Source organism: Rhea pennata, chromosome 9, assembly GCF_028389875.1.
Source record: "Rhea pennata isolate bPtePen1 chromosome 9, bPtePen1.pri, whole genome shotgun sequence".
NCBI classification, from domain to species: domain Eukaryota; kingdom Metazoa; phylum Chordata; class Aves; order Rheiformes; family Rheidae; genus Rhea; species Rhea pennata.
In genome coordinates this window covers 29710622-29725254 of record NC_084671.1, presented here as the reverse complement: position 1 = coordinate 29725254, position 14633 = coordinate 29710622, and the positions used below count along the sequence as shown (strand labels likewise).

Genomic DNA, 14633 nt, shown 5'->3' with positions numbered 1-14633 from the left:
TGCTCTTACTTCTTCAGTTTTTCAGAGTGTTTTATGTCCAGTTATTTAAAGAGCTCTATCAGGAGTTCTGCAGTTTCTTTCTCTTTCTTTTCAATACTTTGTTGTGCATTTAATATAGGCTCTTGCAGTAATGGCCAACATGCTCCTTCACCTCCTAGACTAGCATGAGCTTTGGAGCCTGCATCTGGGTTTGGGGACCATTTGGATGAATCCCGGCCCTCCACCCACTCTCTTAACAGTAGTCATTCCTCTTCTTCCAACAGTTTCCAAATGCATATCCCTGTAGGCAGCAGAGAACCAGGATGTCATTGCTGCTGCATGCAGAGGGTAGGCTGCGAAGAGACCAGCTAAGGGCTGCCTTGTTAACTTCCCAACAGATGCTGGGCAAAATTACAGTTTCCCATTACTAATCAATTCTGTCTTTTGGATTTTTTGCACAACCTCCCTACAGTAGCCTTGTCCATCCACCTCCTGCCAAGTGGCCTGTTGGGCACCTCTGCCCTAGTGTTTCCCCGGGGCCTTCATGTCTCGGGTGCATGCCATGCTCCCTGTGGCATGTGCCCAGGTCCAAAGCATGACGCACCACCTCCCTGCTTCCCCCTCGACACTGCTGACTTCGGGGGCCCTGTCACACTGACTCACCTCAGGGCCCCAAACGCCAGGCCCTGGCCCAGGCCCACGGCCCAGGCCCAGGCCCTGGCCTTGACCCTGACCCCAGCCTCATTGCGACCCCAGCCAAGGCCCAGGCAAGTGGCCCCACCTGCCTCCTTTCCTCGCTGGACGCGGACCTGTGCCGCGACACGGCCGAGGGGGCTGCCACGAGAGCTATGTCTGCGGCCACAGCCGCTAACACCTACCTCCCCCACCCGCAACGGCCACCCCCACTCAGACACAGAAACTACATTTCCCATGGGGTTTCGAGCGGGCCTACAGCCCCCGACAGGCCGCGCGCCGGTGGAGGGGCGGGCTGCACTTCCCAGGAGGCGGAGGGAGCGGAAGCAGAAGTGACGTAAGCGACGTGACGCGGCGCGGCAGCGCCACGTGTGCGGGCGGCCATGGCGGCGGGTGGACTGGAGCCGTACCTGGACTCGCTGCGGCGGGAGCTGCGGGCCCCTGACCCCGCTGTCCTCTCCGTCCTCCTGGCGCTGCTCGCTGTGGCCCTCACGCTGCGTGAGTCGAGTCCCCGGGCCGCGCAGGGGCGCTCCGCGGTCTGCCCCAGCGCCGTCTCGGCCGCCCTCGAGCCGGCCCCGGCTTGTGCATGAGCCGTCCGGGCTTTCCATAGGAGCGCCCAGGTGCCGCTAGCGGCGGATTTAAGTGAGTTTTCTCTCTTCTGCAGTGATCTGGAGGTTCATCCAGGGCAGGAAGAGCAGCCGGAAGGCGGTGCTGCTGCTGGGCCTTTGCGATGCCGGGAAAACACTGCTTTTCGCCAGGGTGAGTGGCGACCGGCGTCTCATTGTGGCTGCGAAAAAAGCCAATGTGAGGAGGAGGTGTCTTGTGCGCCTTCCCGTCTGCTATCTGGCCCTCTTCCCTAGTGAGGTGAAGACGCTCAGTGGGATTTACAGGCCCACCTTGTTCCTTGTTTTTAAAACATGAAGATTCATTATATAAGTACAGATTTTGTTTTCCTTACTGAGTGTATTTGAAGACTCTTGAGGAAAAAAAAATTATAAATGCTAAGATTTAAAGTGGTGTTTGAAGTGTGTTACTGTTTAAAGATCACTTTACATTTCATCAACTCAGGAGTTTAAGACAGTGTTCCTTTAGTGTCCTTTCTTGAAAATGTTTGATTTCCCTTCACAGCTGTTGACAGGCAAGTACCGAGACACCCAGACCTCTATAACCGATAGTTCTGCTGTTTACAGAGTCAGCAACGGCAAGGTGAGCAGGCATTTGTTTGATGTTTCATAAATTTACATGAAACTGTTTCAACCAGCTGATACCTTTGTTTCTCTGTGGTGAGAATGAAGTTGATTTCCTTTGTTGAGCCTGACTTGATTCTATGTATGTTTCAGTCTTCCCAGCTTGAAATCAGTCCCTAGTTTGGTTCAAATCTAGGATAGGATTTTTCTGCAATAGTCACTGCAGACTGGAAAGGCAAGCAAAAAATTGGGAGGTATTAGGGATTCTTTGGCTATGCAAGTTTTTTTTTTTTCCTATCAGAGTGTGAAACTTGTTCAACTGAAAGCCACAACTGTGTGTCGGTTTTGGAAAGACAAGTAAGTGTGTGGGTGTGTACTTTTTTTTTTATATATAGAAAAAAAGAGCTGCTTTTGCAAGTGGAATAAAATATGTAGTACTGTGGAGACAGAGGCCTAGTTTGGAGCGGTAAGGAGATATATAAGGGAACATTCCATCCTGTTCTGTTTATTAACTTGGCAGTACTTTCTGTCACTCCCAAGAAAATCTACATTTAAAAACTTAAGCAGCTTTGAAAAGACTCTCCAGTTGAACTTTAGATAATCTCAAAAAAACTTTTGGTTACTTTCAGTTTCTGGGCTATATAACAGACCAAGTTTCTTCAAATTTATGATGCTCTCTCTTTAGATTTAGAAATGTTTCTTTTCCTGTTGCTGGGTGAACACATAATGGAGGAAACTGGCAAGCTGGCAGAATGTTAAGAGCTGGTGAACGTACAAAGTGAACTGTAAGGTAGAGAATGTTGCATTCTGACAATCTTCAGTGACAGTAGTAGTAATAATAAGTTTAAAAACTTAGCAAAATGAAATTTTTTAAGGTTGGGCAGACTGATAGGAAATATTTGGAGGGGGAGAGGTGGAAGAATGTTGTAAAAGAGATGGCTGCTTTTGTGATTACTTTTTTTTTTTTATTATTGCAGTTAAGGTTTCCACTAAAATCCCAAAGCAATAAGTAGATAGTCTTCTGTAGTGCTCTCTCCCCATCTTGAGAACATCTGGAGTGGTACTCAGAAAGATGACATGGTCCTACTTAGCCGCGTTTTGCTTAGGAACATGTGTGAGGAATTCTCTTTAATGTCATTGCTTTGTCTGGTAGACTGGAAATAGGCATTCACTTCTTTCAATTCAAAGAGTGCTTTGCAAGGGCATTTCTTCCTGTTACTCCCCCCAGATTTAAGTGTATTTAGGTGGAATTGTAGTTGGATAGATTGTGTGTGTGAATACAGATATCTTGATTCAGAACTTGTGGGATCAGCATTACGTATCAGGAACGTGCAGGACAGGAATTTGTGATTGTGATGTGCAGAGATCTACTTGCTGCCAGGGGCAGCAAATCTGAAGGTGTATTGAGAAAGATGACTGATGAAGCTTTGTCTTTCATGCTGTGTCTGTAGGTTAGTTGGAGGGCAGAAACTGTGAAGGAGAAACAGGTTGGGCTTTCTCTCTTAAGTCATGCTCCATCTGCTGGATGGTTTGTTGGTATTGGCTGCCTACTTACCAAGTCTTGGCTGTGAGTGTTGCTTCCCAGCGTTTCTTTTGCTTATTAGAATTGTTTGGGTTGGGGGAGAGACTTTGCTTTGGCAAGAGTTATGTGCTTCTGTCCTGTATGGGGATTCACCGGCTCACTTCTGCCCCAGCACCAAGCTAACTGGAATCTGCTATGAAGATTGTATTTTCCTAGGCCTTGAGGACGTGTACTGCTGATCACGTGTTGCTAATATCTTCTTTCTTCTGTCTCCAGAGTGCTAATGTGACCTTGATCGACCTCCCAGGCCATAAGAGTTTACGGCCTCAGTTCTTGGAGAGGTTCAAGGCTGCAGCCAGGTAACTTATAGGAGGCTGACAGGTGGCAGGTGATGTTATTGTGATTAACTAGATGATGACATTGAGAATGTGATGCACTGTGAGCTGGGCTGTATTCACCCCATGCAGTTGATGCCCTGAGAATCATTAGCTGTGCTTTGTGGTGGTGAAAGTTGATTACTGTTTGGCTTTCTGCACTTGCCTGAGTTTGTAGTGGGTCAGGAGGCAAAGGACATGCAGCTGGGAGGGTCAAGGGTTGTGTTACATCCCTAGGACAGAGCAGCAGATTTCCTGTGGGGGGCTGTATGTCAGGTGTATTTCAGCCAACATGCACCAAACTGCAGAAGATACCCTGCTCATGGAGAGAAGAGGAGATGATCTGGATCCTGCTGTTGTCACATGCTAAGACTGTGCCAGCTCTAGGGCTTTGCAGCAAAAGTGTCAGTCTGGCATTCTGGTGAAAGGGAATCTTTGTTGGCCATACTTCTTTGTTAGTCCAGTTTGGGGACAGGTTTGGTGCTGCATCATGGTAGAACCCCTGATCTGTATGCAGCACCGTATTTCCTTGCAGGTCAATATTGCATCCAGCCTTCCATAGCCCCAGATGGTGTTTGCTTAGCTCAAGGAGCCTGTGGTAGGAGAAGCAGAAGTTGCATTCCCAGAGCTTAACTCAGTGTTTTAACACTCTTCTGATGGGAAGGTATTCAGTCTACAGGGGCTTCCTGGTGAAGGCAACTATACTTTGACACTGGCTATTGGCAGTGATGTTTATGCAGTGAGATGCATGTTTGCATGCCCTACTGAGCTTTAAGACTAGATCTTCCAACACCCTGGTCTACCCTGGCTTTTACATCCAGAGAATATCCTCAGCTTTTGGGTTGAATGAAATCAGGTCTGGAAATGAATGTGTTAGTCTAGACTGGAATATCTGCAGTGGCCAGGTGGTTACAGAGCTGCTGGCTCAGCATGTGTTCTTTCCCCTTTCCTCCAGAGCAATCGTGTTTGTGGTGGACAGCGTGGCATTCCAGCGGGAGGTGAAGGATGTGGCAGAGTTCCTGTACCAGGTCCTGGTCGATAGCACCATCCTCAAAAATGCGCCTGCATTGCTGATTGCTTGCAATAAGCAAGGTATTTGCTGTTGTGCAGAATAAAATAGTGATTCAGTCATAGAGTAACATGGGTTTATGCCATGGATACTGAATTCTTTAGGAAATGGAACTTCAGCAAAATGAAGGCTGGAAATTAGCTGTAGGTTCAGAAACTACTCAGCAGGAACATTTCTAGCAGCTATTAGAAGAATAATTAGGTCGGGTATCTCAAACAACTATGCAAGTAGGCACCACTCAAAGAGGAGCTGCAGGTGTTTAGATAGCTTTCTGGAAGGAAACAGGAGCCTGTGCAGAACTGTTTTCCTGGATCTGTGGGCAGCAGAAAGTAGGATCCATTTGAGCATAGTGAGCTACCTCTGTACACTTGGTAACCTCAGTCTCAAAATCAGCTGTTTATCTGCCATGGTTACCTGCTTTCTCTTGCTTCAGTGAGCAGGAAGATTCAGTTACTGAAAAGTACCAAATTTTCAAATCTCTGTAACTTTTCCAGTGGAGGTCAGGTTTCCTCTGTAACGATCTGAAGCTTTCTGTCAGAACCAGGCTTTTTAATTATTATTATTTTTTTCTTCATTATTTCCCATAGGCATATTAGGACTAGCACGGGGCCTTCAGGGGTCCATGTGCCATAGGTTAGAAAGTACTGTGCTGAACTCTGCAAATGCCAGAACAAACGCCAGTGTTGGGTCTGTGGGTGAAAGATCACGCTCTAGCTTCTCTTTGAAGTGACTTACTGCCCTTCTCCCAGTGAGCAAAAAGAAAGACATTCCGTACATTGTATCAGACTTTTAGCTTGCTCCCATTTATGCCTGTAAACCTAGAGCTCCAGTGTCATTTATCCTAGCACAAAAACTGCTGACTTCATCCTGGTGACCTTTATGGTAGCACGGTATAAACAGGCCTTGCTGTACCTGTTAGGCTGGTTGTGCAATCCTAACACCATCCCACTCCCCAATCTCATCAGGGTCTTGTTCTGTGCAGGATTTGCCTTCTCCAGTCTTAAGAGGGAAACAGGTTCTGAATTCTCACTTAAACTTTTTTTTTTCCTCTTTCTAGATGTCACAATGGCAAAGTCAGCAAAACTTATTCAACAGCAACTGGAGAAAGAGCTGTAAGTGGGAGATGGGATCTTAAATGCGCTGAACACCTCTGTTCTCTTTTCTTTCTACCTCTTCTTGCAGTGCTCAGCAAGCTCAGTACATAGCAAAAAAGAGCAGTCTGTATAGGTGTACCCAGGATGAGGAAAGACTGACCCCCTGCTAAAACATTAAGATCTAGTAAGATTCCTGTCTGAACCAAAAAAAACCAAACCTCCCAACAACCAGTAGATACAAAAAGTTCCTTGCCTCCTTGGAGCTGTAGTTTGGAGCAACATCACTGTTTTTTCCTGCAGGCTGCCATCCTCCAGTCAAGGGATGTCTCTTGTGCCCTAGGGTTCTGTCTGCTTTGATGTACAAGTGGAGTAGCCTTCTCAAATGTCAGGCTTTCTGTGAGTGATATGAAGAATTGTGTAGTTCTGCTCAGTTGTACAGGCAGATGCGGCTTTTGGTGTGGGCCACTGACATGAAATGGTTTGGAGTGCAGAATTGCAGAGATAATGCCTTCTGCTCTGTGGTTGGCCTGCGTAGTTGACAGTCTCCCTCACAACATTATGGGAGCCTGGTTGGGGCCCTTGTGTTACCATTTTCTCTTGCCTAGGAGAGGAGTATTTACTTGGAAGACAAGTGATGTACAATTCATTGCTAATCTTAGATTTTAAAAGCAAGTGGGAGGAGGAAAAAGTAGATATTGGCTGCTGCCATATTGTAAGCTGCCACCTGAATTAATTACAACATTATCACTTGCAAGTTTATCCTGGAAGGGTGCAAATGGAACATGATCTTTTAGCCCAGTTTAATCTTTGTGCATGAAGAGTCTGCCTGATATGAATCCCATAATTGTAATGGGGCCAAATCTACTGTGGGAGAAATCTGGACAGCTCTCACACAGTTTGTACCATGCCATGTGTGCAGGCATCCTCTACAGACAGCTATTTCAGGAGCTTCACCTCCAGCATCTGCCAGATTTTGCTCCCCCTGCCCATGCACAAAGCTGGATGGTCTGCCTCTCTGTTCCTCACAGGACTGGTTTGCAGGATTGTAGATAGCAACGAGGAGCTCTTCAGGTCATGAGGAAGAGTGTAGCAAATGCATTTTCATGGGGCAAGGCTGTGTTGTTGTTGGTCCCTTTGGCCAGCAGATGGCAGCAGGGTTATTTGCGCTCCTGAACAACTGATTTTCCCTTTCTTAAGGGAGGAATTAGTTGCAACATAATCAGTCTCTCCAGGAAAATAAATTTTGCTTCGTTCTGATGTTGGATGTTTGCAGTTATTTTTGTATAAAAGTAGGATTTTTATGAGTTATGTATTTTGTCCCCTGTTAGGCAGTGTGGTTTCAACGGGTTGGCAAATTGCTGCAGTCCCCTTGCTAGTACTTTTAACATGCTTATGTGGAAAACTCAAGGAAATGCTTGCTCTCTTATTCCTCAACTCATGTTTGTGGGGGGGGGAGCTTTGTTCTTTCCTGTGTCTTGTTATTTGAGCTCCTGTCTGTGGCAATGCCTGCTCTGTCACCCACAGTTACTCCTTTTTCCAAACTGTCACACTGAAAAAGGTTTAGCAATCCATCTGCCTGGTTCTTCTACTCAGCCAAAAGCCTGGAAAAGAATGCTGTTTGAATCTGTTTCTGATGAGCCCCTCGACTCCCCCAGCGCTGGCCTAGCTTGGGACCAGCAATCACAGCAGATTCACAGCACCTCCATTTCCATTTGTCTGTTTCTTCTGCTTGCACTGCCTCCAATTTGTGCTCTGCAGGAGCAGGATGCCTGGTGAATGTGGGTAAGGGGGTCCGTCCTTCCTCCCTGCACATGGGAGGGCACTGAGGTGCTGCAAAGCTGAAGGGTGGGGAAAGCATTGACTTTGCAGCCTGGGAACCTTGGGCAGGGATTGCTTACAGGAGCAGTGGGGAGACTCCATCTCTGTCTCTACCCTTAAAGGCATTGAGCACACTCAGTGTAGTAGGCTGAGCCTCTTCTTGATTCCTGATGTCCTGGTGCCTCTCTCTCCCTGGTTACCTCTTAAACTGGTGCAAACCTTGAGCATCAGGGCTAAACAGCTTTTTAGCTCCAGGCACCTGCAGTCAGACAAGCACCTCTCATAGACTGGATTCAGCTTCTACTGCCAGAATTTCCCTTTGCTTTGTAATGGTGCATGTATGAGTTGAGACTAGTGCTGTCACTGTTGCCTCGTCCTGCACTCTGTTTGGCCTGTTTGAACTCATACATGGGCTTGACTGCAGTTGTGCCCTGCTCCTACTCCAGGGTTCTTGCTGAGAAAGACTGATGATTAGAGTTGGAAGTTTTGCTTTGCTTAGGAAATGAGCAGTAGCATTTCCCTACATGAGCCCTTCTCACCTAGAGAGCTGTGTTTTGGGGGGAATGTTCCCTGTGACAGCTGCTGTACTGCTTTGAGGACCCCAGGATGGTGTGGGGTGACCGTTGGAAGTGGCAGTGAACCCACTAACAGTGGATGCCTGTGGTAGCTGGTGTGCAGTCTCATCTGTCCTTTGAAGCTCAGGGTAAGCCTCCAGGTCCCTGACATCATGCCATTGTGGCAGCGATACCTTGCAGGGAAGTGTGTCCACTCCTGAAGCAGGCATGGCCTTCGGTCTCTGCCTTTCCCCCTCTCAGTGCAACTCAAGGGTTTTTCCCCTCCCCCCCTTCTTTTTCCCCCCCCCCACCTCTTCTGGTCTTAAATTACAGCCGATTCAATCTGTAGCATGTATGTTTTCGTGCTTGTGTCGGATTACCTTCTTTTTGCTAAGGAAGGATCAGATCTGGGAAAGGCTGAATGTGTTAATCCAGTAGCTGAATAAAAGCTGAGTAAATTTATTCCTCTAATTATTCCTCTGTAATCTGCTTAGTATGTTTCAGGCTATGCTCTTTGGCAAGCTAACTGCATTGGTGGATAAGGAAATTTGCTTTGCACCAAGATGGTGGTTGTACTTTTTAAAGTGATACTACTTCTGCAGCAAGAAGGATGTGGTGTTCCTGCTTGTTAGGCTGCCACTTTCTTCCAGAATAGGAGACTTTGGGAGCCCAGATCAGTTACTAGCTCAGTTTGCTAGCTTCATGCTCTTGTCATATGGCAGTATCTATCTGATCCACTGTAAGTATGTGTAGCTTCTAGTGACTGGTGTTTGCTGTGGGGATATTGGGGAAATAAAGACCGGGGTATTGCTGCCTGACTGTTGATGATGTTTATTGTGGAACAGAAAATCCACTTAAACACAGTCTCTTTGAGGGTCTTCCTCTCCAGTTTGCTGTCTTAGGCCTGTCTGCAGTTGAGCCTTCCAACAAAGAACTGGGAGAAGTGGCCAAAGTACCTGTTCCTATCTCTGTCTTGCAGGACAAAGCCATGCACTGGGGGGACCCTTCTATCCTTGGTGTAGCTGGGGTCCTGTTGACAGTGTAAGGTCCAAAGTGTCTCAGCAGCCATGTTGTAGATGAGTGCCTCTGGGCTGTTTCCCGTGATCACAGTTCTTAATTCTTTCCCTTCTTTTTCCACAGCAACACCTTACGAGTGACTCGCTCTGCAGCCCCCACCAGTTTGGATGGCTCAGCTGCTGGGGGCTCCACTCAGCTAGGCAAAAAGGGCAAGGATTTTGACTTCTCCCAGCTGCCCATGAAGGTGGAGTTCGTGGAGTGCAGCGCCCGGGGCAGCAAGGGAGAGGATGGAGACGCTGACTTCGAGGACCTTGAGAAATGGCTGGCCAAGATCGCCTGAGTGGAGGAAGGCAGGTCCACACAGAGATAGGGAGATGGGGGGTGTGGGGACACTGGGGGATTGAGAAGAACAGGATGGGTTTGAGATACTCAAATCTCACCTTCCCATAGAGGAAATGTAACCTAGAAACCAGTGCTGCAGTATCTGCCTCCATTGCTCATGGGCCTGGGAGCAATATAACATAATTGCTGATGTGATTTCATCTCAGTGTCTCCATTACACTGCAACCTTGTTTTACTCTCCTCTCTTTCTCTGAGATCTGGCCCTCTGGACTTTGATCGCTTGAAGTCTTTTGGCTTTTAGTTTGACAGTTGCAAAGCAAATTAGGAAGGAATGCACTGTCCATGGAGTCTTTTGGAGACTGGACTCTGCATGTCCTGTTCTGCCTCAGTTTAGCATTGCAGCCCTATTACCTCTTGGAGCTACTGATCACTACCTGGTCCATACTTCTTTCTCCAGTCTCTTGCTGGTTGAGAATACTGCACATATCATCTGTGCTGCCCTGGCAAAGTGCATAGAGCAGCTTTCTGCTGGGCAAGCATTGAGAGTATAAAAGCTATTTTTCTGTGTCTCCTCCCTCTTTGTTCTAAATTTGTGCGGTTATTGTATACCAAAAGCAGACTGGCTGTGCTGCCTGTCTTTCGGTCTTTCCCTCCATATGTTAAGCTCTGCCCCCATAGACATGTATGCACACTTTTCTAAGTTGTAGAGGTATAGTAGATAGCTTAGAATGATGGGGGAAGATGCATCCATATTCATATTCATAGCTTCAATTTGAGTGAGATCTATCATGACAGGCACTTGCTGTGCAGTCACTGGAGCAGGAGACAGGCAGTGATAGTAGTAGAGACCTTTTTTGTGTGTGATTAGTCAGCAGTAGTGGCAAAGTGAGGGGGAAAGTCAAGGAGCTGCTTGCAAGGGAGGTTCCTCCTCCAGAGGAAGATCCTCACTTCAGAGGAGAAAGGTGAGTTTTCCCAGTGTGTTCTTGTTTGGGGTGTTTAAAGGCAAAGCTGCTGCTGTGGATGTGATATCAGCTGTTAATCTTGCAGGAACATTCAGAGAATGCTTGTTAGTTGTCTAGCTGTCACAGCGGCATGTGTGGGCTGCTCTGAGACTTGGTGGAATGACAGAGGGGTCTGATACAGTATCCTTTAGACATTCTGAGCTTCCAAAAGGTCTTTCTCTCTGCCTGCTCCTATGCTTTGTTAGGGGTGTTGTCTATGCAGAGGAAGATCTTTGAGCAGCATTGGTGCTGTTCAGGTGGAATCAAGACCTTGATGCAGAGCTTGGTTGAGTATTCAGCTTCCCCTTCCAGAACAACAGCCTGAAAACATCTTTGGAGTCACCCCGCCCAGGACCTTTGTGCTCTGATGGAGTTCATCTCTGTACATCACCTGTGTATGGATGATTGTTCTGCAGGGTGTGGTGCTGGGAATTGCAAAGTCCTCTTACATACAAGTTTTTTCTCCATTTTTGTTTTATCTTTTTTTTAAAAAAAATTTGGGACGGGAAGGAGTTTATGGCTGTTTTTTCTGTCTCTGATTTGATGCTTCATTACTCAAAATTGATGTATTGTGCTCTTTCTCCCTTTCTGGGCATTCTCTACCTTCCTTTAGCATTGCCAGATGTTAGTTGTGATGAGGAAAGCCTGTCTTCTGCAAACTCATGCTCATAAAAGAGCTGGTTTTGTATTTCCAATCTTGTGAATCCTATGGCTCTTCAGGTGCAACTGGCCCATTCCTCAGCAGCTGAGAGAATCATGTTTTGGGAGCACTTGAGAATAGCCCTGGGCAAGGGGCCCTGTCCTCCTGTATTAGGAAGGCTGGAGGCTGATTGATAACAAGGAGCAAAGCTGAGGCAGATGTTCTGATCAAGCCTGAAGGCACCTTGTCCTTATAGGAGGTTGTGGGGTGGAGGATTATATTTATGTAGAATGCTATATGCTTGTTTCCAGCAGCCAGAGAGTTGTTGGAACATGTTTGTCAGGCTTTGAATTCAATTACTGGAGCCTGTTCCTGGACCTCATTTGAATCCGTAATGCTGAAGCAAGAGTATTACTATCTCTTTGGGTTGTTACTGTTTGCAAAGACCTGCCTCCTTGAAAAGTAGAGGCCTTTGGTAGAGTAAGATTTAACAAGGCCCTGTTTAAGTTATTCTTTAATTAAAGTTATTCCTTAAATAAAAATGTTTGGCTAAAATGTTTGTGTACTCTTATCAGTTGATTCTCCAGTCCTTGTTTAGTCTGTCTGGTTTGGCCTCTGCCTTGATTCTTCTCAGCTGTGTCAAAGCCACACGGGCTGATACTTTGCTTCTGTCGGACATGGTGTTGGAGAAAAACCTTCCTGTTTGGTGGCCAGATCTGTGTTAGTCAGCTGTCTCCTGTACCTCCATGCGCAGAGCTTTTTAGTGTTTTGAGTTCCTCCTTCGTTAGGGCCTTAGAGGGTTGATAATCTAAGCAGCAAAGAAAATCCTGGGTTATTCCTGGGTTTTAATGCAAATAATCAAGCCATCTGCAGTGAAGTGTGCACAGCTGTTGTGGTTTAAGTTGCAAAGCATTTCTCCTGCTCAGTAGCAGAGGTGGCTCCTGCCCCCTGCAGCTTTACAGCTGGATGGAGAAACCTCTGCTTTCCCTGCATGAGGGTGGCTGTGAGGCTGCGTATGCCACCACTCTGTATAAGGACTGTGGACCAGGTGCTCAGCTGCTGCATGGCCATGTGGCTTGCCTGGGGCTGTGTCCTTTGTTAATTGTGCTAGTGCCAGGTTGGAGGAGTGGAGCATGTCTTAGGCAGCTGTAGAGCTGTGTGTGTTCCTTCAGTCGCTCTGTGATTTACCTGTTTTAAATGTTTAGGGCTGTCCCTCGCCAGTGGGTGAGGGAACAAAGGGCGAACCAGAAACTGAAGTTTTCTCTGTTTTCACAAGCTCTGTGTGCTCCTTTTTTGCTGTTATGTGTAGCACTTGCTCCCAGTCTGGAGCACGGCCGTTGCTATGATTTTGTGCTGGGGCAGGTGTTTTTCCAAACACCTGCCCCTGCTCCATAGGGAGAAGATGCTTTGCAAATGCACGAAGTGGTAATGCATTCCCACAGGAGAAAAGGGTTTCTTCTGCAAGAGATTTTTTTTTTTTTTTTTTAATTGTTAACTTACCAGTAATAGTTCAAGAAAGAGATCCCTGGCTTTTGGGGAGAGGGCTTCTCTGGAGCACAGAAATGGAGTCTGTGGAACTACTCTGAGTAACAGTCTTGTATTTTGATGCTAAGCAGATACATGTACCACCTGCTTCACAGTATATGGGCTGTCCTGGTATCTTTCAGACTAGGCTCTGGAGCTGTGAATTCCATTACACTTTCTTAAAGAAGATCCATCCCATAAAACTGCAGATACTAGCCAGTACCAGTACTGCAGAGGAAGGATGCTTCTGGAGAGTGAGCAGCACAGTGAGATCTAGGACAGAAGAAACCACAAAAAAGTGGAGGAGAGAGTGCTGAAAAACAGGCGAATGCATCTGTGAAATGGCTTCAACTTACTTGAGTCTCAAGAACCTAAATTAGGAATTTTCATGATCCCAGTTCATGAGGTGGAGTCATGTAAATCCTGGGCCAGTGCTGCTGTGGGAGATAGCTGAATCCCAGTAATGGGACTGCTCACATGGCTGACCTTTTGTGTGCTGTGTGCGCATCACTCCATCCCAAGGGCATTTTTCCTCATGCCTTCATGTTTTCAAGTTGTGCCCTAATGATCATAGAATCATAGAATTGGTAAGGTTGAAAGGGACCTCTGGAGATCATCTACTCCAACCTTCAAGCAACCTTCCAGCCCACCTACCATGTTAAATCAGGTACTGAATAACATGTTGGCTGGTAATTTTGACTGACTTACATCCTATAATTTCCCTCTTGTTGACAAGTGTGCTGCAGCACCTGCAGGATGCTTTTTCTGTGCAGCATCTTGCTTTTTCAGATGCTCTGAAAAAAAATGCATTTTCATGCTGGCAAAAAATTTGTAACTAATTCCTGCAGCATTTGTGCAAGCAGAATTGGGGGAAACAGGAGCAAAGCACAGGAGAGGAAAAACATTTCTAGAGACATGCAGAGATTATGGTGGAGGTATGTTGTGATAGAATGTGTTTAGTTTGGAAATTTGCTTTCCTCTCGAGTTTCTTAAGGAAAAGAAAAGCAAAAATAATACACCACTTGGAAGCTGGCTCCCCTGCAGTGGGTTCCAGTTAAACCACATACATTTTGTACGTTTGGTGGTTATGGTCTGATCTTAACAGGAAAATGGGTGATGATTACCCTCATGCAAAGTGGGGTAATTTGCTTACCTTTCTTTTTAGCAAAAATAAACCTAGGGGAAAGCTGGGAGACTCTAGAAAGTATTTTTTTTTCCAACTTTTCCTCTGTGCTAGTATGCTTATTCCTTAGGGCTCATATGGCGGGACTAGTGCATGTAACACTCATGTTCATTTCATTGTGACTTGCCAGATGCGAGCTCCACTCAGAGATGGCTACTCAAAACTGGAGTGAGCTTTTCCATTCCTGCTCTGGAAACAGGCAGTGCAACTACTTGACCTTTTCAGTGCATAGATACATTGGCTAGCCCTATCTGCACTCTTTGGAGCAAGAAGCTTCCCTTTGCTACTTGCAATTAGCTTCCCAGGGCAAAACCAAGCTATCTTGCTCCTACGGAGGATCCTGGTTAGCACTTGCACACGGACTTGACAGATGTCTACTGTGACAGCAGCTAAGGTGGTTTCAGTTATCTGTGAGTATGTTCTAACAATACCAGTGAGATAAATATAAATGTGAGCTCTCTGCACATTCTACCACTGGGCTCAACTAGGACCATATGGAAAGAAGATGTGCTATGCCTCCCCAGGGAAAACCCCTGCTATGTAACTTAGGGCCACTATGGAGACTGACTGACACATGCACATACCCAAGGCTGGCTTATTTGCAGTGTGCCTTGTTGCACTGCTTTTTTATTTGCT

The 14633-nt window shown here is 46.5% G+C and overlaps 1 protein-coding gene across 1 annotated transcript in view; it reads left to right on the top strand.

Moving 5' to 3' along the window:
• Positions 1 to 11845, top strand: part of LOC134144304 (ovotransferrin-like) — a 30638-nt gene extending 18793 nt beyond the window's left edge. The window contains exons 18-25 of the mRNA XM_062583103.1: positions 736 to 746; positions 1036 to 1170; positions 1337 to 1431; positions 1801 to 1878; positions 3658 to 3740; positions 4711 to 4847; positions 5882 to 5936; positions 9431 to 11845. Coding sequence (XP_062439087.1) covers positions 736 to 746; positions 1036 to 1170; positions 1337 to 1431; positions 1801 to 1878; positions 3658 to 3740; positions 4711 to 4847; positions 5882 to 5936; positions 9431 to 9647 — 811 coding nt within the window. The 3' untranslated portion in view covers positions 9648 to 11845. The remainder of the gene's footprint in view (positions 1 to 735; positions 747 to 1035; positions 1171 to 1336; positions 1432 to 1800; positions 1879 to 3657; positions 3741 to 4710; positions 4848 to 5881; positions 5937 to 9430) is intronic.
• The last annotated feature ends 2788 nt before the right edge of the window (positions 11846 to 14633 follow it).